Here is a 19,794-nt window from a genome sequence, read left to right on the forward strand (position 1 = left end):
ATACCTACTGGCCGGGCAGATGGTCAGTCACTTAGTCTTTTTTCTCTTTTTAAAAATATATTTTATTGATTTCTTTTTTTACAGAAAGGGAGGGGGACAGAGAGTTAGAAACATCGATGAGAGAGAAACATCCATCAGTTGCCTCCTGCACACCTCCTACTGGGGATGTGCCCGCAACCAAGGTACATGCCCTTGACCAGAATCGAACCTGGGACCTTTCAGTCCGCAGGCCGACGCTCTATCCACCGAGCCACACAGGACAGGTCATAGTCTTTTATGTAGGCAGAATTTTAGTACGAGACCAGTATCTGGGAAAGAAGGGAACATTATTCCAAGAAGTCCAGATTTCCTGTCTTCCTCAGGCCTGAGCCTCCAGCCGCCCTTCCAGCCCGTGTCCACCTTCTGCAGCCTCTCCCCGCGTCCCGCCCCGCCCCTCTCCTGACCACCGAACGGAGGGCCGCTTCCACGTAGTTGTAGTTTGTTGTTTAAAGTAAACAGTGTTTTTCTAAAGATCCCAACCCCGCAAAGCGAAAGTTGCCCTTTTTAAGGACCCTCAGGGCGAGCCCGGGTTTGCCTCTCTGCTGTTCGTCTCGGAGAAAAGGTTTCCCCACTCGGTTTACCGGGTTTGCGGGACGGAGGGGCGGCCGCGGAGGATCCGGGACCGTCATTGTCTGGATCCGCCCCGCGCCGCCCGGAACGGGGCGGAGCGGGCCTGGGCGGCGGCCTCGCCCGCACCCCGCCTCCCTCGCCGGCCGCCCGCCTCCCGCGGGTGCCGAGGCCGCGGCGGCGGCGCGGGGACCGAGCTCGGGCCGCGGCGGTTGCGCCTGGGAGCCCCGCGGAGAGCGAGCGCCATGAGGGCCGACCCGGGGCCGCCGCCGGAGGGCCGCCCGGTGAGCGGCTAGGGGCGCCGCCTGGCCCGCGGCCCGGAGGGAGGGCACCGGGGGGGACGCGCACCGGCGCCCGCGGGACGGGACGGAGCGGGGCGGGGCGGGCAGTCCTCTCCCCGCCGGGACCGAACCCGGGCCGGCGGCAGGTTCCCGGGCCCGGCGGGCGTGTTGCCTTGACAACGCCTCACTGCCCGGTCGCCCCGGCTCGGCCCGCGGGTGGGAATGCCGGCCGCTCCCGGGAAGGGACCGGTTTTTGCCGGTGGAGACTGTTCATCGTGGGCATCTCTCCCGCGTCTCCAACAAGCAAGTCACTTGGGAACCCCCAGGGGGCCCGTGATTGCACCCACGCCCGCTGGCGTCTCCTCCGGGGCGGGTCAGCCACCCCTGAGCGCCCCGCGCCAGCGGCGGTGTAGGCGAGGCCCGGCCGCATCCCGGCGTCTCCCTCGCTCCCCGCGGGGAGGGGGCTGCGCGCCGGGCGCACTGCGCCTGCGCACGGCCGACCCGAGCCGGGAGGCGGGGGATGCGGGGCCGCCGGGAGCGGGGATGCGGGGCCGCCGGGAGTGGGGGATGCGGGGCCGCCGGGGGGCGGGGGATGCGGGGCCGCCGGGAGGGAGGATGCGGGGCCGCCGGGAGTGGGGGATGCCGGGCCGCCGGGAGCGGGGATGCGGGACGGAGGACAGCTGGCGGCCTTGGGACGTTAGGAAGAATGGGGAAGAAGCAGGTTGGGAGCGAGCCTCCGCTACTTGTGAGTTGCGGATTTTTGCATTCAGCTGAACTGTCCTACCTTGGAGAGGCGTGCACGTTGGGGATTTCGGATGGGTGACATGTGGTTTTTGCGGGACTTTTGAAACGTGGAATTGTGAGAACCGGCCTTGGAATCGCTCCGCGCAGCATCCTTAGGACAAAAGCGCTTTCGCGGGACCGTGGTACCTTCCCCTGGGAACGCTGAGTGCTGGGCCGGGTGAAGGCATCTTGCCTTGCCTGCACCTGGCAGCATTTACAGGAACACGCAGTTTCACGGCTGCAGAATGAACTGTAACAGCCTGAATGTCCACCCCTTTGAAGCGATGTTCTCTGCAAGCAGCGCGGGGTACTTGGCCCAGTGAACTGCTGCAGGCGTTTCTGTTAGTATTTTGTTTGGAAAGATCCCATTCTTTACTATCATCTCTCTGGACTACAAATACAGCTCTTCTTATTCATGAAAAGCAGCGTTTCTAAGTGCTCCCCTCCAGTCTTTCAGTCCTAAAATGCATCCTTCATCCTGTGTGCAGAGGGATCTTTTTAAAAAGTCTGTGACTGTGTGGCCTAAAACCTCCATCGGCTTCCTGTTAATGAATTAAAACAACATCTAGCTCCCTTCCCTCCAGCTTCAGGACCCTGGTTAGTCTGGCCTCTGTCCACCTCACCTACAGTGGTCACTGCCGTAGCCTTCCTGGCCCTTTACCTGGGACCCTCCTCAAGCCTGTCTCCCCCAGGGCCTGGGACCCCCCACCCCCAATCCCGTCTCCCCCAGGACTTTTGTGTTTGCTTCCCTTTGTCAAAAATGCAGGCTCCTTTCCCAGTCAGTCTTCGCTCAGGTATCTGAGGGATATCTGAATGTCCTGAAAGCAGGATCTCCTCCTTTCGTTCATAAATGCATTCTTGGTGCTTAGAACAGGGCCTGGCCGTAGGTAACAAGGTACATAGAAAGGAAGGCATTTTATATGAAATTTAAATATTGCCCATTTGGTTCTCATCAGAACCGCCTGGCTTTCCCTGGTGAACAGCAATCAATAGGTTTGAAATATGGGCAGTAAAGCTGCTCTAGGCTTTTACTGACAAGTAATTTTCTTCTTTTCCCCTAGCGTCCTCCACGAGCCCTCCCACCTGTGCCAAGGTAAAGCACAGAGGTTTTACTATGGGGTTCTAAACGTGCACAATGAACAAAGTGAAAAATTGACCACCATTTGCAAATCCATCATAATTCAGAAAAGGTTTCTTGATATTTTTAAGAAAAGGCTTCTTAACAGTTTAAAGGTGAACAATCCCTGAATCATTGGGATAACGGTTACAATGAAGTGTTCTGTTTCAAAGCCTGACTTCGAACATGGGAGGATAATGGATCTCTTCTGAATGTTTTAGGTTTTTGTGTAGTAGAATCCTGGCTGCATTCTGTTTGCTAGAATTGTTTCCTCAGAGTTTAAGCTGATTTTAATCAGTGACTGGGACTTTAGGAAGAATAAGAGTTCTTAATCTGTCTAATCCACTTTATTAATAGATAGAAGGGAGAGTGTATATGTAGATTAAGAAAATATTGGGGTTATTTTATTAGCAGGTTTACTGGCTTGTTATTTGTAAATAAGCTAGTTTGTAAATGAGCAAACTGTGTGTGAAAACATTCTATTTTAAATTTGTAATGATTTAAGTCGGTTTTCAGTTTGACAATGTTGTAGATTTCTAATTAATGGAGTTTCTTTTTTTTTTGTCTTTGTCTTGATTAAATTTGGTCGGTGTCATGTAAAGTAATATTCAAGGTGAGTTCACTGTTAATGTAAAATTTTCTAAATATGGTATTAAATATTCAGAAGTTTAATTTATTGATGTTTCTCTTAAAGTTGAATCTGGGTGGTATAATTTATAATAATACAGCATCTTTATCATAATAATCTATGGCTGCCATTTTTAAATGATGGTTGAGAAATAACACTAGTAATATGGTTGATACTTGACCTTACAAACATAAAAGCATTCATTCCTGTATCGAGTCACCCGGATCAAAACCCTTGGCTAGTTATCATTCTGTATTAGGGACTGCATCTTACTGTGTCTCATTTAGTCAGGGTAGACTGGGCTATGCCACACAACCCCAAAATCTCAATGACTTAATATCATATAAGGTTATATCTGGTTAACGCAAAGTCTGTTGTGGCAATGATTCAGGGCATTTGCCTCTCATCTCCTCTTCGCTAGTGAGGCAGTGAGGCAGTGATGCAGGCCACTTCCATCCTGTGGCTTTGCCATCTCAATGTGAGGTCTCCTCGGTTGTCAGGGGAGGAGAGAGGTGGAGGGCTTCTCACTGGCTCTTTCCGTGTTCTGGCCTCCAGATGACACAGATCACTTCTCTCATAGCCTATGCTCCAGAACCAAGCACAGGCCCAGGGTGGGGATCACATGGATATTTGGTGAGCACACTTCCTGTGTCACTGTGTCTGCCATCACTGACCAGCAGTGAGCTCTTAGTGCCGCACCGTGGGCTCTCTTTGACTTTGTTAATGTCTTACCTTCTTTCCCTTCCTGTGTAGGTGTAGGCTGGAAGAGAGGGAAAGGCCTTCCCTATTAAAAGTTCCCTTTTGAAAACACTGTCCCCTGCACAGAATTTTAGGCAGCCTTTCCTTTTTTTTGTTTGTGTTACAGATGATGTTCCCCTTAGTCATCCCAAGAAAAAGAAGCCGAGGACAAAAACGGTGCTAGGTAAGAAGTTGCTCTCTCAGGTTTTCCCAGGCCTCGGGCATGAGAAACATCGGATCAGGGAGAGACAAGGTCCCAGCAGTGCCAAGCCACTGCTGTGTGCGGGATGGAACCACGGCCACCTGGAAGCGGCGGACTCCTGGTGGCAGGGAGGGACGGGCAGTGAGCAGCCTGAAAGGTGCCTCGGAGGGTTCCTAAAAGAAAGGGTTGTGCCACCAACACTCTTACTTCCACCACATTCTTGGACTCTTGGGGGTCTTTTATCCCCATGACAACATGAGTTATCTTAAGCTATAATTGGTTCCAGACCCTTGAATAGGTTACTGGGTTTAGAGACATAGGATTCTTGGATCTCTCCTTTTAAATACTTAAAAATATTTATTTGTTTGTTTGTTTATTTATTTATTTATTTCAGTGAGGTAGGGAGAAGGGGAGAGAGATGGAAACATCAATGATGAGAGAGAATCATTGATTGGCTGCCTCCTGCATGCCCCCAATTGGGGATTGAGCCTACAACCCGGGCATGTGCCCTGGACTGGAGTCGAACCCAGGACTTTTCAGTCCACAGGCCGATGCCCTATCCACTGAGCCAAACTTAAAATTCGAAGTTACAAGTGAGGAGAAAGGAAATCAAGATTGATTCTGTAGGAGAAGGGGTAATTACATCGGAAACATTCCAGTTCCCTCTTTTCTCATCTTTTTACGACTCCGTGGTCTCTATTCAAGTTATCCCATTTTTATTTTTTTTTTTACTCTATTTCTGTAGCAAGTGCTTCTTTGGAAGGTCTTGTTCATAGGTCACCTGAGAGCAGCGAGTCACCAACTAAAGAACTGACAGAGCATCCAGAAGCTCCTGTTCAAAGAAGACAGAAGACAAGGGTACCTCTTGGTATGTAAGAGCAGCCAGGTTAGATGGTGATTTTGATAGAGAGTTAGAAACATTGATGAGAGAGAAACATTGATCAGCTGCCTCCTGGACACCCCCTAGTGGGGATGTGCTTGCAACCAAGGTACATGCCCTTGACTGGAATTGAACCTGGGACCTTTTGGTCCGCAGGCCGACACTCTATCCACTGAGCCAAACCAGTTAGGGCCATTAATTGAGTTTTGCTGTGTCTCAGGGACTGTTCACAAGGTAGACAAGATGATATAATTTATTTTGCCTATCGAGTTGGCAATGCTTTTAAAAATTTATAAAATACGAAAGTGTTGATGAGAAAAGGGTACACCCATACACTGCTGATATGAGTGTAAAATGGTATAACCTGTTCAAATATATGAGTACAAGTAACTACAACAGCTACAGTAATTAAAGAAGGTCAACTGAAATATTATGTATAAGAGCAGAAACTGGTAATATCAAATATTTAACAATGTGTTAAAAGCCAGATAGAACATGTTACCCATTTGATAGAAACCAAGTACTCATTAACAGGATTGTTTTGGTGATATTGTGATGTGAAAAACCGCCAGTAATATATTGTTGAGTCAAAAAGCAAAGGTTGTAAAATAGGATGTATCAGAGGATCCCATTATGTAAAATATGTTGTATTAATTTTTAGGACTGCCTTCCAGATTGCTACAAACTGAGTGACTTGAAATTTAGTCCCAGACAGACCAGGAGACTAGAAGCTCAGGAGCGAAGTGTGCGCGGGGCCACGCCCCCTCCGCAGGCTCTAGGAAAGAGCCTTTCCTCTTCTCGCTTCTGGTGGTCTTAGCCGTCCTTGGCTTATGACAGCGTAATGTCATTCTCCGCCTGTCTTCACATTCCTCTGTGTGTGTCTCTGCTGGGTTACATCATTTCCCCCATATTTTTGGCATTGCAACGTCAAACATTTTGTTGTGTTTAGAGATATAAAAATTTTATTTTAAAATATATTTTATTGAATTTTTACAGAGTGGAAGGGAGAGAGATAGAGAGCTAGAAACGTCGATGAGAGAGAAACATTGACCAGCCGCCTCTTGCACACCCCCTACCGGGGATGTGCCCGCAACCAATGTACATGCCCTTGACCGGAATCGAACCCGGGACCTTTCAGTCCGCAGACCGACGCTCTACCACTGAGCCAAACCGGCTTCGGCTATAAAATTTTTTTAATCAAATGCAAAACAGTGTTACCCAATTAAAAATTTTAAGGTGCTCTTGTATTACAAAAGTCTTGTACATTACTTTTCTTTTTACATTATAGTAATTAAAATTTTTAATCTTTTTCTTTTCCCCCCCAGAATTGGAGACTGCTTTCACCCAGAAGACATCTAGTCCACCTTTATTACGGAATGAAAATGGTATCGATGTGGTGCCAGCTGAGGAGCCCATTATTAAAAAACCTCGAAAGAAGACAAAGTAAGAATTTATTTGTTCTTCTAAATATTCTTCAGGGACACTCTGGTGCTTAATTTGGAACTTCCAAGTGATAGCTTCTGATGAAGTCTGATAAATACTAGTATATCTCTAGGATAAGTAGTATTACAAAGATATCAGTTAAACCAATCTAATGACAAATTTGAAAAGTGTAGACCACTGAGAAAAGTAAAGTACTGTACTTGAATAAAAATTCTTAGGAGCTGTCTCTAAAAAAGAAACACAAGTAGAAGATTTTATATAAGTAACAAAAAATTACGTATTCAAGATATTAAAAATGAAAGGTAATATTAATAAAATAGGCTATTATAATTTATTTTCTCATTTTATCAAAATCCAAATGATCATTACTTCAGCAATAAATAATAATGTGTAATTTAGCATAGAATTCAGTGTTAGATAAAATAGAAAGACATACTTTAAAGAAGTACCCTGAAGTTATATAACACTATTATTTGTATTTAGACATGACCCTTTAAATAGTAATCAATCCTATATAATTAAAGGGTAATGTACAAATTGACCCTAATGGCAGAATGACCAGAACGGCTAATGGACCAGTCACTGTGACGTGTACTGACCACCTCTTGGTCCCTTTCCCCGAGCTGGTGAGCGGGCAGGAACGGCCAACTACTCAGTTCCTTCCCCTGGCCGTCAGGCACCGGTCACCAGATGGCGAATGGGGAACCGGGGGTGGGTGGTGATGGGGGCGGGGCCAGCTGTGGGCAGCTGAGGAAGATGGCCCTGATCACAGGGCAGGCCTAGGGACATACTCAGGCACAAACTTCATGCTTGGGCCTCTAGTGTCTCTATAAGACAATATAATTTTAAGTCTGGAAAGACCCTTACAACTTAGTTCAGCCACTTCCTTGTCCAGAGGATAAAACTGAGGCCTACATAGCAGTTAATAACTGATCTGTTTGAGTAAAATCCAAATTTCTCTGCTCAAAGTCCAGGGTTCTTTTCATTCTACTCACAGGTGCGTCCTTGTGTGGGTCTTTAAAAATTCAGTAAGCACCCGGTTTCTTCCTTTCTCCCTGACTCCAGGAAGGCCCGGCCAGCGGAACTGCAGTATGCCAATGAGCTCGGCGTGGAAGACGAAGACATAATTACTGACGAGCAAAGGAGTCCAGAACAACAGTCCGTATTCACTGCGCCCACCGGCATTAGCCAGCCTGTAGACAAAGTGTTTGTGGAAAAAAGCCGTAAGTAGTTCCTTGTTCTGGAATATTTCTTTTCTGTCATCACAGAGCATGTGCCATGCTACATACCCTGGGGTCTTTCCCTAAGAAATGTAAAGGGTTTTCAAATATCGGCGTACCTTTATAGTGTTGACATTTAAAGGTTAGTACTTCTAAAATCTCTAAATTAGAATATATTAGACGTTGTCATCTTAAAGGTTTCTAGACTTTTTTCTTAGTTAGAAGCTCCTTATTGTATTTTACTAAACACTAGAGGCCCGATGCACAAAGATTCGTGCAGGAACAGGCCTTCCTTCCCCTGGCTGCTGGCACTGCCTTTGCTCCGGCCAGAGCCACCTTTCCGCCTCTCGCTTTGTCGCGTCAATTTGCATATTCTCTCCTTATTGGCTGTGGGCGCTGCCATCTTTGTCACAGAGTTATGGTTAATTTGCATATTCCAATCTTTGTTAGATAGGATAGTCAATTTCCCAAACTGTTACGTCAGCATCTATTTTGGTTTGAGAAGGAAGCACATGGACACACTCCTTCTACGGGTCTTTAAGGGAGGAATAATTTTTTTAAAAAACTCAGCAGGTTCTTGGATAATTGTGTAATGTGTTCTTAGGGCGATTCCAGGCCACCGACCGCTCAGAGCTGATAAAGACCACAGAGAACATAGACGTGTCGATGGACACGAAGCCCTACTGGACGACCAGGGACGTCGCCCTTTCAGTGCACCGGAGTTTTAGGTGGCTGCCTTTGTTGGATTTTTCTTAACACAAATATTCTATTTTTTTTTTTTTTAGTGTCAGTTGTTCAACACTGTTAAATAAGAAAATGCTTGATTTTACTTTCTATGAAATGTTGAATTTTATTCTTGTATATGAGTAGGTTTTAAAAATACATTAGCCTTTCACTTTAGTAATTCATGTATAATAATTAAGCCCTTTTCCATTCAGGATGGTGGGCCTGTTTTCTCATGGCTTCTTGGCTGGCTGTGCTGTGTGGAATATTATTGTGATATATGTTCTAGCAGATCAGCTTTCTAACCTCTCGAACCTTCTGCAACAATACAAGACGTTAGCATATCCATTCCAGAGTCTTCTCTACTTGCTTTTGGCTCTCAGTACAGTTTCAGCTTTTGACAGGTAAGGCTGTTGTGACTATAAATCCTTCTAACTTTTCTTCAGGGGGAAATGTTGAGCAAAACGTATCACTGACTGTGACAATCTTCAAAATAGAATTGTTTTGACTTTTTTTTTAGGCCAGTCTGTTTTTGTTATTTGTGGGAGGGAGTTAGAGGTGGGAATACTGTGGCGGGGTGAAGCAGAAGGGGGGAGAAACAATACCCAAAATTCTTAACTCATTTCAGCATCACTCTAAGTCAAACACTTCTTTCAAATATAATCATTTCAAAAAAGTGCAAAATATAATCTTCCAAATACTTTTAATCAGATATAGAAGAGAGTCTGGATATTTTATCAGTATACTGGGGTTACTGTAGCAAAGTACAGCAAACTGGGTGGCTTAAAAGAACAGGAATTGATTCTCTCACAGTTCTGGAAGCTAGGAGTCTGAACTCAAAGTGTCAGCAAGGTTGGCCCATTTTGGCGGGCTCCAAGAGAGCCTGTTCCATGCCTCTTCTAGCTTCCGGTGTTGCTGGCCTCCTGGGGCTCAGTGGCTTGTAGACTCAGCACTGCAGTCTCTGCCTCTGTTGTCACATGGCAGTCTTCCTGAGTGTCTCTGTGCCTGTATCTCTTCTTTTAAGGTCACTAGTCACATTGGATTCCGGTCCATTCTAATGGCCTCATCTTAACTTGATCATGGCTGCAAAGGCCCTCTTTCCAAATAAGCTGTGACTACTTCAGGCTTAATAAGAGACAATAAATGTGGCAGCATTCAAACAGAGAGGGAAAAACGCTAGTCATGTTTTGTAAGGTTATGGTTGCCCTGTGACAAGAGACCTCTGTATTTTCTAGGATTGACTTTGCCAAAATATCAGTAGCAATTCGAAATTTTCTTGCCCTGGATCCAACAGCTTTTGCATCTTTCTGTGAGTAAATAGTTTAATTTGATAACTGTGTAATGCTTGAGTGACATTGTAATTGTGAACAAGGAAAAGTTTAATTTTATTTTTTGAAACATGTTATATTATTGCTAGCTATAAGCATTACTTATAGATGTTTAGTAGAATTTGTAATTAAAAAAACATGGTAACCATAATTTTGATAATACTATTTTTCATTAGAAGTTGAGCTTAGTAACTTTTAAGAGTTTATTTTGTTTTTATTAAGTATTATCTAACTTTTGTATTTCTACTTGACATTAAACAGATTGAGCTGGCATAGCATTTCAGTAACAAATAATATTTTTTATCTTTGGATAATTTGGGATACATTTTGTTCTGTTAAGAAAATATTAATGAAACTAGTCTTAGGACCTTGAGTCAGTCATTTAATTTATTAAAAGATCTTCTAAAAAAAAAAATCTAGATTCTAGTCATTTCTAAAGATGAAATAGTGAGCATGGCAAAAGTACCTGTGTTCTTGAAAAATAATCCAGCCTGTTGAAATTGATCAAATGACTTTCTTTTATATTGTCATTCCCTAAAGTAGAGATTACTTTTGACCTTAAAATAATTTATAAATTAAAAATAAACTTGACTGTTAAAAACACAAACTTCATTTATCTTTTCCCCAGTGTACGTCGCTGCTCTTACCCTCTCTCTGAGCCAGCAAATGACAAGTGACAGGATCCACCTTTACACACCTTCTTCTGTTAACGGGAGCCTCTGGTAAGGTTCATACAGTATTAGCAGTTGTTGACAGCAACAATGGGAATAACGGCACTATTCTAATCCTTCCACACTTTCATGTGTTTTTATCTATTAATGAAGGCCCTGTTTTTATCTTCCAAATTGTGGCAAGAAAATGCCTATTAAATTTTTTAATGGGTAATTATTGTTATAAACACCTGCATTTTTTAATGAAATGTCCTCTTTTTATGATCTGTTTTAAATCTCTTAAGTTATGGTTTTAAAATATGTCATTACATGATGAACTGGAAGAGCCTGGCACCCTCACCCCCAATCTGAGCCTAATACGTCAGAATAGTGACGGGAGGGAGAGCGGGGACTGAGTGGGAAAACCAAGCCGTGGGGAGGTAGAGCAGGCTACGGCGCGCCACCCTCCTCGGGGCTGGGGCTAACTCTGGAGCTCACAGGACAGCTGAGATTTTAGTTCACAAAACTTAGAGTGGGGGGGTCTTTTTTGAGAGAGTGGCTAGAGGCATGAGGTAAAGCGAGAAAGGAAGGACATCTCATGAAGAGTGAGTAACACCACGGTATCTGGAAGGGAAACTTAGAAAAAAATTTGGCAACACTGAATTTCCATTTCTATCACTGTACAAAACAGGTGTGTTTAGAATTCAATAACCTTTGTACATTTGTTTACATGATACATATTTATGAGATCTATATATATGGTTGTATTTTATAGGGTATCATGTTTTATTTCACGCTTTCCTTGCTATTCCTGCAGATGAGGAATAAAAAAGATATATTTAGATACATGAACAAAAATGAAGACATTAATAATGAGTATTTCTGTATCTTTAGGGCAGCAGGAAATGAGAAACAGGTTCTCCAACCATGGATCCTGGTGAATCTGGTGTTGGCCATTCTGGTTGGACTGTCTTGGCTTTTCCTGTCGTATAGGCCAGGCATGGATCTTAGTGAAGGTATTAAAGAGCAAATAGTATATACATATCATGGAATCTTCTATAATGATCTTAGAAATCTCTTTTGGCTATAGCTTATGATAACTGTGGTAACAAAGATATTTAAAGTACAGTAACATAAGAAGAGTGACAATAAAGTGGTGGAACAATACTAAGAGAAGCAGAAAGGAGCGTCTAGGAGAGCTGGGGTCTGGAAGTGCTGAATGAGGCCCTCTGTGCCCTGGTGCATATTTAGAGGGTTTTTGGTGTTTTTAACCCTTCAAGTGTTTTATAGAAAGTCTCTGCTCTTCTTTTCTCCTACTCTCCTTACAATCAAAGTATCTCTTTATTTTTATTACAGTTTTATTAATATTATTTTATCAATATTACTTCAGTATTATTTTGTATTAGTTGCAGGCATACAGCCCAGTGGTCAGACAGTCATACACTTTACAAGGTCAAAATATCTCTTAAATAGGAAATAAATCACGCTTCGTCTATGCAGCCTCTGTCAGATGCAAATTAAAGTGAATTATTCTTACCTCTTCCTCTGTGTTGAACAAATTCTTAACCTTTCATTGTCTAACACAGTGTTGACTAATCTGACCCTTGTGTGCCCCGTGGGAAGCGAGATTTACTCATCTTTAGTTCTCAGACCCCTTTGGGACCCCTGGAGGAGAGGAGTCTTATTGACAAACTGCTGGTCCTCTGGCACTCATTTACATGTTTGTAGTGTAAGGTGTATTTCATCACTCTTGAACCTCTGTGATATTTTCTGGACTTTGCTTATTATTATATTCTTGATTGTTGAACATCTTGAGCATTTAGCTGCAATTTGGTCAACTGATTACAAACTGTCTCAGAAGTGTTAAAATTGAGAACCTTCCCAACATTCCCATTTATAAAAACCAAGTCAAAAAATGTAATCTTGTGTATTTTCATTGATGAATGTTCCTTTTTGTATCATCATTCTTATATGGCTTTAGTAAATATCCTGTTGCTTTATTTCTTTTGATATATGTAAAGTATTTTTTAAAAAAATTTTCTAAGGCAGTGGTCGGCAAACTCATTAGTCAACAGAGCCAAATATCAACAGTACAACGATTGAAATTTCTTTTGAGAGCCAAATCTTTTAAACTTAAACTATATAGGTAGGTACATTGTTATTAACTTAATTAGCGTACTCCTAAGCTGGCCTTTGCTAAAAACGCAAGGGGCCAAAGAGCCACATGTGGCTCGCAAGCCTCAGTTTGCCGACCACTGTTCTAAGGGTTTATATATTTTGCTATTTTCTTTCACTCAGTATAGTTTTTAAATAAGTAGATGGGTGGATAAAAACAGCTATGGTACATTTACACAATGGAACACTAATCAGCCATAAGAAGGAAGAAAAATTTATCCTTTAAAACACATGGACCTGGAGAGCATTATGCTAAGGGAAATAACCCAGTCAGAAAAAGACAAGTACCATATGATTTCACTCATTTGTGGAATTTAATGAACAGACTTACTTAAAAAGCAAAATCAAGACAGACCTACAGATAGAGAGCAGGCAGACAACTCTAATGTGGGGGAGGGGTGGGTTGGGGAGTGGTGGTGGAGGGATAGAGCAAAAAAGAAAGAAGAGAAAAAAACTCAGGGGCACAGGTGGTAGAAGGGAAGAAGTGGAAGAAGGTAAATGTGGTAGGGTGTAAATGGTGATGGGAAAAAACCCTCACTCATTTTTACTAGACGTTATAATTCAAATAAAGTAATCTGAGGAAAAAAAGATTTTTTTTTCATATAATACTTACATCAGAAGACTGTATTCTAAATATTTCTTGTTATTTTAATAAATCACATATTCAGTATATGCTAAGTAATAGTTGCAGTGTAGAAAAGTCAACTAATATATTTCTACACTGTAGTTGGGATTGAAGTTACATCTAGCAAGCTTGTGCAGTATTCAAACTAAATAGCAAAGTGTGTTTCTAAATATTTGCAGAATCCTGCTCTGTCTTAGGGTCATGTGAATTATGTAACATTTTTATCATGTGGATAAAAAAAAAATCACTATAAAATAGGGATGATAACATTTCACTTACAGAGTTACTATGGTAACTATCGATAAATGGGATAGCACATTTAAGATATCCTGGCAAGCACCTCGTATTAGTTCCAGGCCCGTTCTCTACTTCTGCTCCCAACATTTTAGGTCATGATCACTTACAGAATTAGACATTTCAGTTGTTTAATGATCCTGGGTTCCCCAGGTGACTTACATTTCCTGGTGAGCATTATTATATTATCTCCATTTTAGATGTTTTATTTTTCAGGGGCTAGCAATATATTTAAAACTTGGAAATTTTTACCTTTTGGAAAATTTTAAATGCAAAACTTTTACCCTTGTCATTAGCTCATCTTTTAAATCAGATTTCACTATCAAGAATTCTTCTTGTACTTGAAGGCTTTCTGTTGTTTATTTTATGTCTATACGTAAAAGGGTTGTTTAAAACTAAACTGAAAAACTTGCTGAGGTCCTGGGAAATCATTTTGAGTATGTTCTGTTCGCTTTCCCTCCCAGAGTTGATGTTCTCCTCTGAGGTGGAAGAATATCCTGATAAAGGAATCAACGCTTCTTCCTAATGCCTGCTCACCTTCAGAGGAAAACGGCCCAGTGCTTAGAAGTCTTCCCATCCTTGTTTTTAAATGTATTTTTATAAGATATGCACAGGTGTATTTAGAAATGATTTTTTTGATTATGTAATACTGAAAAAAATCTCAAGATTATGGAAATTGTTAAAATTGTACCTGCAATTTATACCCAATCGTCATTATCTTAATGACAAAAAGGAGGTGATAAGCTAGAAACAAGTAGGTAAAAGTGTTTAGTTCCCATTCTGTCAAATTGGTGGCATTTATAATCATTATCTTAAAGAGCACGAGTAACTTCACTGTTACAAAAGCTATATCAGGTTTAAACATAAATTTAGGGAATGGGCAAGAAGGGAAATAAAGACCTTCATTATTTATTTTTGATATCTCCTTCCTGGGTTCATTGAAATATGAAATTTGTCTTTTTTTTTTTAAAGTGACTTAGTGACTGTTATCATGTAATAAGTATAATGTAATGTAATTTAGCTTGAAAGATGTTTTACTTCATGACTAATAAAAAGAAAATATATCTTTTTTGTTTGAAAAATTTTATAACTGAAAAAGTTTACTTCTTTTTAAAACTGATATCAGTGGTTCCCAGAGCTGGTTGCACATCAAAATCATTTAGGAAGCTTTAAAAAATAATTAGGAAGAAAAAAAAAAAAAGATGTAGCAAAAGAGAAGCAGAGTAGGCAAAGCACTCCGGGGAAATAAAGCAGAGGCCAGTGAGCTTGCTGAGCTAACACTCAATTGACTTTTGCAAAACCCTTTCCGCTGCCTCTGTTTTGGCATGATGAGAAGAATGAGTAGAAAGTCACTGAATCTATTCTCGAGGGATTTTTGGCTCTCGAAATCCTACTCCTGAGGTGGCCTGCACTGGAACAGGTCTCTTCAGAGCTGTGTCCAATGGCGCCTCAACTGGTGTGAAACCCTGGATAAGGCTCCATGGGGCAAGGTGTCGCAAAGCCTCTGGGGCACAGCAGCAAAACGAGTGGGCCAGCCCTCCTTAGCAAACAGCTGAATGTTGTAGAACAGAAGAGGATTGATCAATTGATAATAGAAGTGGATGCTCCTAGAATAGGTCTAAATGTGGTGTAGGCATCATAATAGGAGTGGTTTGCTGTCTCTGAGGCTGGAGTTGCTGAAAAGGGATTCCCCCTTTTCACAGAACTGAATGCGCTGGCATCCTGCCAGTCCCAGCTTTCACTGCCAGCAAACTTCAGGGAAGCCACGCTCATTCGAGCTGAGGCTCACCACATCTGAACAATGAATATTATGAAGGATAAGTATGAGAAAACCAATGTGGGGGATTGTGCCCTGGCTGGGAATGGAACTGGTGACCTCTTGGTTCCTGGATCAACACTCAACCACTTGAAGCACACTGGCCAGATCTATTTCTTTTTAAATTAACAATTAGTTGCAATAGGGTGAATCCACTAATGAGCTATATCGAGTGGCAACTTGGAAACAGCTGTTAATTCTGCATTTGGGGTATGTGTATGGGGTCTTATGACTTACCTGGAAGCTGAACTTTGAATTGGTCCTTGAATAAGAGAAAAATAGGTTCCAAATAGAATAACAATTAAGGATTCTGGAGGCTCTTGGTTTTCGCATTAAATAATTCCAATTTACCGTAGCCCCAGTTGGTTTGGATCAGTGGATAGAACATCAGCCTGTGGACTGAAGAGTCTCAGGTTCAAGTCCTGTCAAGTGCACATGCCCAGGCTGATCCCCAGTGGGGGGCATGCAGGAGGCAGTCAATGACTTTTTCCCTCATCATTAATCTATTTCTCTCTCCCTCTCCCTTCCTTTCTGAAATCAATAAAAATGTATTTTTTAAAATTCCAATTTATGGCCAATAAAGAAGCTCTGGCGTTCCTGATTTTGTTGGTTTAAAAAGCAGACTGTATTTTTTTTAAAATATATTTTATTGATTTTGTACAGAGAGGAAGGGAGAGAGATAGAGAGTTAGAAACATCGATGAGAGAGAGTCATCGATCAGCTGCCTCTTGCACACCCCCCACTGGGGATATGCCCGCAACCAAGGTACATGCCCTTGACCGGAATTGAACCGAACCCGGGACCCTTCAGTCCCCAAGCCGAAGCTCTATCCATTGAGCCAAACCGGTCCCGGCAAAAAGCAGACTGTATTTTTAAGTGTTAAAGGTGAAATCGTGGGAAGGATGGATGACAGCGGGCTGGGAGACCCATGCATACACCATGGTGGTTGTGTGAGATGCCTACACTAGGTGCCATAAAGGGGAGGAATAGGCTTCAAATATTTAAGGTTAGAATTCAAACGTGTTTGGCGTTTTAAGCCTTTGTGGGGAGAACACTACCAGGTTCAAATGAGATTGGGATACACAGGAGGCCTGGGAGGGAAGATGCACATTAACGCGCTGTGCTATGTCCGTGGGGCAAACTGACTGTCAAGCCACATGCGGCTCTTTGGCCCCTTGAGTGTGGCTCTTCCACAAAATACCAGGGCCTGGGCGAGTCTATTTTGAAGAAGCTTCCATCTGAATTTGCCGGCCAGTGGTCTAGGCTGTTGGAAATAGCGCATCTGGAACGTAGGGTAAGGCCGTGATGGACGCTAAGTCTCCGGGAAGGACCCTTGCAGGGAGGAGGGCTTCGGGGAGGATAGGGGCAGACGGGACGCACTCTGGTGTCGGACACCGGTCACGTGCCAAGGAGCCTGCTGCCCGCCGCATGGTGAGCTCCTTCTCAGGGCACCCACCGGGCATGGCCTGTCCCTCCAGGCTCACAAGGCTGCGGGCCCCCAAAGCCAGCCCCGGGCGGGGCCCGCCTAAACGTGCGGCCGCGCAGTGTTGTACGCGTGTGCGCCTGCGCGTGAGCGGGCGGAAAGCGCGGGAAAAGCGGCGGGAGGGCTGCGCCTGCGCAGTAGCAGGCAGTCGGTTAGGCACAGACCCGCCCTGGGAGGATGGACGGATGGATTTCCCCAACAGATGCCTGAGGTTTCCAACGCAGCCAGCCGCAGCCGAGAACCACGCGGGCGGGTCCACTCCCTGTTCAGAGCCCCTGTGCTTCAGAGGAGCCCCCAAACTCCCTGGAAAGGCGCCCATCAGAGGGTCTGGGTGTTCCCCAGGCCGTCACTTCCAGGAGTAAGGCAAGACCATTAATCTCTCCAAGGACCAGGCCAAGAGGGCCCTGGGCACCGGCAGGCCAACGTGAGTGTCTCTCCCGCCTCTCCGACCCCCGCTCCCAGCCCCCCTCCCAACACCCCCCCAACCTCGACCCCTCCCCCCGCCCCCCGCGGAGCCTGCCCCTACCCGACCACCCCGAGGGCAAGGAAGGCAAAGGGACCAGGGCCTGCAGCTGGGAGGGAGGGAGACCGGCCCCAAATGGAAGGCGGTCCTACCTGAGAAAGAGTTTACTTGTTGGGTCCTGGCAGTTACTTCACCTGTCAGAGCCTCGTTTGATTACTGTTCACGGAATACACGGATGACACCTGCCTCGCTTACCGGGCTGTCTGAGCAGCCACAGGAGGTAAGGATATAAAGGGCGTAACAGGGCAGAGCACAACGCAGAGTCGTCAACGTTAGCCTTGTCCTCCTCCTCATTGGGATTTCATGTAGGTGGTTAAAGGGCTAGACTGAGATATGTCCATGTTCAGGTCTGTCATACTAATGTTATTTATTAATGTTGTCATTTATATATAGAGAACCAAAGAGCTTTTTCAAGCACCCACGTCTGTAAAGTATTTTTAAATAAAGTTTCTTTTGTTGTAGTTGAAAAAAGAAATAAAGGGCTAGACTGCAGAAACTTTAGTTACCCTTGTTTTCAATTCTCGAGGTTCTTTTCTTTTTCCAAATAAATGTCCTAACATCATTTATTTAAAACAACAACAACACATATTTGCCCTTAGGACTGGAGATGTTACCTTTAGACTATGTTACCATATGTACTAGTATTTGGGTCCCCCTTCCCCCAGAATTTCTATTCTATTCCACCACTCTCTTTGTCAACTTCTGTATATTACATCAATATAACAATATATATAATATAAAGTATGCCTTGCTTCTTTATGCTTTTACACTTGTTTATTCTATCTAGGCTCATCTCCCTCTAGGTCTTTTTTTTTTTTAATATATTTTATTGATATTTTACAGAGAGGAGGAAGGGAGAGAGATAGGGAGCTAGAAACGTCGATGAGAGAAACATCGACCAGTTGCCTCTTGCACACCCCACACCAGGGATGTGCCCGCAACCAATGTACATGCCCTTGACTGGAATCGAACCTGGGACCTTTCAGTCCGCAGACCGACGCTCTACCACTGAGCCAAACCAGTTTCGGCTCCCTCTAGTTCTTACTTTTTTGTTTCTTCAAATCCACTTGAAGTATCATAATCTCCTTTCTGAATAACCTCTCCCCACCCCACTTATTTGCCCTGAGTTTCTGGGATAGTTTGTAGGCATTCTGAATAGGGCTTAGTACTGGAATCTGACCCTCGCCAACTCTTGTTATTACTTGACTTGTTTAATTGGGAATGAAGGAAGTAAAAGTGTCACTTTTTATAGATGACACAATCCTTTATATAGAAAACTCTAAAGACTCCACCAACCATTAGAAACAATAAACAAATACAGTAAAGTTGCAGAATACAAAATCAATGTACTAAAATCTGCATTTCTATACTAACAGTAAAATTTCAGAAAAAGAAATGGAAAAAAATTCCTTTTGCAATTACAGCAAAAATAAAATAAAATAAAATGAAATAAAATAAAATAAAATAAAATACCTAGGAATAAACTTAGCTAAGGATGTGAAGGACCTATATAATGGAAACTACAAAACAGTATTAAAAGAGATTGAAAAGACACAATAAAATGGAAAGATATTCCATGTTCATGGATTGGAAGAATCAAAATAGTTAAATGTCCATATTACCAAAAGTAATATATAGACAATGCAATCCCCATCAAAATTTCAATGACATGTATATAAGCAAATAATTTTTGACAAAGGCGCCGAAAACATACACTGGAGCTGAGAAAGCCTCTTCAATAAATGGTGCTGGGAAAACTGGAAAACCACATGCAAAAGAATGACACTAGACTACTGTTTGCCCTCGTGTACATAAGTTAATCCAAAATGGATCAAAGACTTAAATATAAGATCTGAAAGAATAAATCACATAGAAGAAAACATAAGTACTAAACTTATGGACCTTGGTGTTAGAGAAGATTTTATTAATTTGATCCCAAAGCCAATGGAGGTAAAGGCAAAAATAAATGATTGGACTATATCAAACTAAAAATCTGCACAGCATAAGAAACCAATAAAACAAAAGGCAACCAACCAATATTTGTAAACAGCAGTTTCGACAAGGGCTTAATATCCAAAATATATAAAGAACTCATACAACTCACCACCAAACAATCCAATTAAAAAATGGGAACAGACACTTCTTGAGAATTTAAAAAAAACCACCACTGCAATGAGGTATCAGCTCACAACTGTTAACATGATATAACTTTATGCTTGCCAACTTTTAAAAATGCTTTGCCATGACATTTTTTAAAGGTCAGTTTTCATCTATTTGTA

General features: G+C 43.0%; 1 protein-coding gene across 2 annotated transcripts; it reads left to right on the plus strand.

Annotated features, from left to right (window-relative positions):
* Window positions 1-509: 509 nt before the first annotated feature.
* On the plus strand, window positions 510-14,780 carry TMEM237 (transmembrane protein 237). 2 transcript variants are annotated; one of them, XM_036421577.2, is made up of 13 exons: window positions 510-890; window positions 2,732-2,763; window positions 3,390-3,400; window positions 4,281-4,337; window positions 5,101-5,223; window positions 6,561-6,678; window positions 7,744-7,901; window positions 8,503-8,626; window positions 8,837-9,025; window positions 9,857-9,930; window positions 10,578-10,671; window positions 11,494-11,615; window positions 14,158-14,780. In XM_036421577.2, the coding sequence occupies exons 1-13, from the start codon at window positions 852-854 to the stop codon at window positions 14,217-14,219; spliced, it is 1,203 nt and encodes a 400-aa protein (XP_036277470.1). In that variant the 5' UTR covers window positions 510-851; the 3' UTR covers window positions 14,220-14,780. The 2 variants fall into 2 exon arrangements, with proteins under 2 accessions (XP_036277470.1, XP_045431385.1); XM_045575429.1 differs by lacking the exon at window positions 510-890 and adding an exon at window positions 1,579-1,632.
* Window positions 14,781-19,794: the final 5,014 nt, after the last annotated feature.

This window comes from Pipistrellus kuhlii, unplaced genomic scaffold (assembly GCF_014108245.1).
Source record: "Pipistrellus kuhlii isolate mPipKuh1 unplaced genomic scaffold, mPipKuh1.p scaffold_m20_p_7, whole genome shotgun sequence".
Classification (NCBI taxonomy): domain Eukaryota; kingdom Metazoa; phylum Chordata; class Mammalia; order Chiroptera; family Vespertilionidae; genus Pipistrellus; species Pipistrellus kuhlii.

Bases quoted from the DNA above. Each gene is read 5' to 3' on its own strand.
- TMEM237 (XM_036421577.2), top strand. From the start codon at position 852: ATGAGGGCCGACCCGGGGCCGCCGCCGGAGGGCCGCCCG. The intron at 5,224-6,560 runs GTATGTAAGAGC...TTTCCCCCCCAG, and splicing joins GAAGACAAGGGTACCTCTTG to AATTGGAGACTGCTTTCACC. The intron at 6,679-7,743 runs GTAAGAATTTAT...CCCTGACTCCAG, and splicing joins AAACCTCGAAAGAAGACAAA to GAAGGCCCGGCCAGCGGAAC.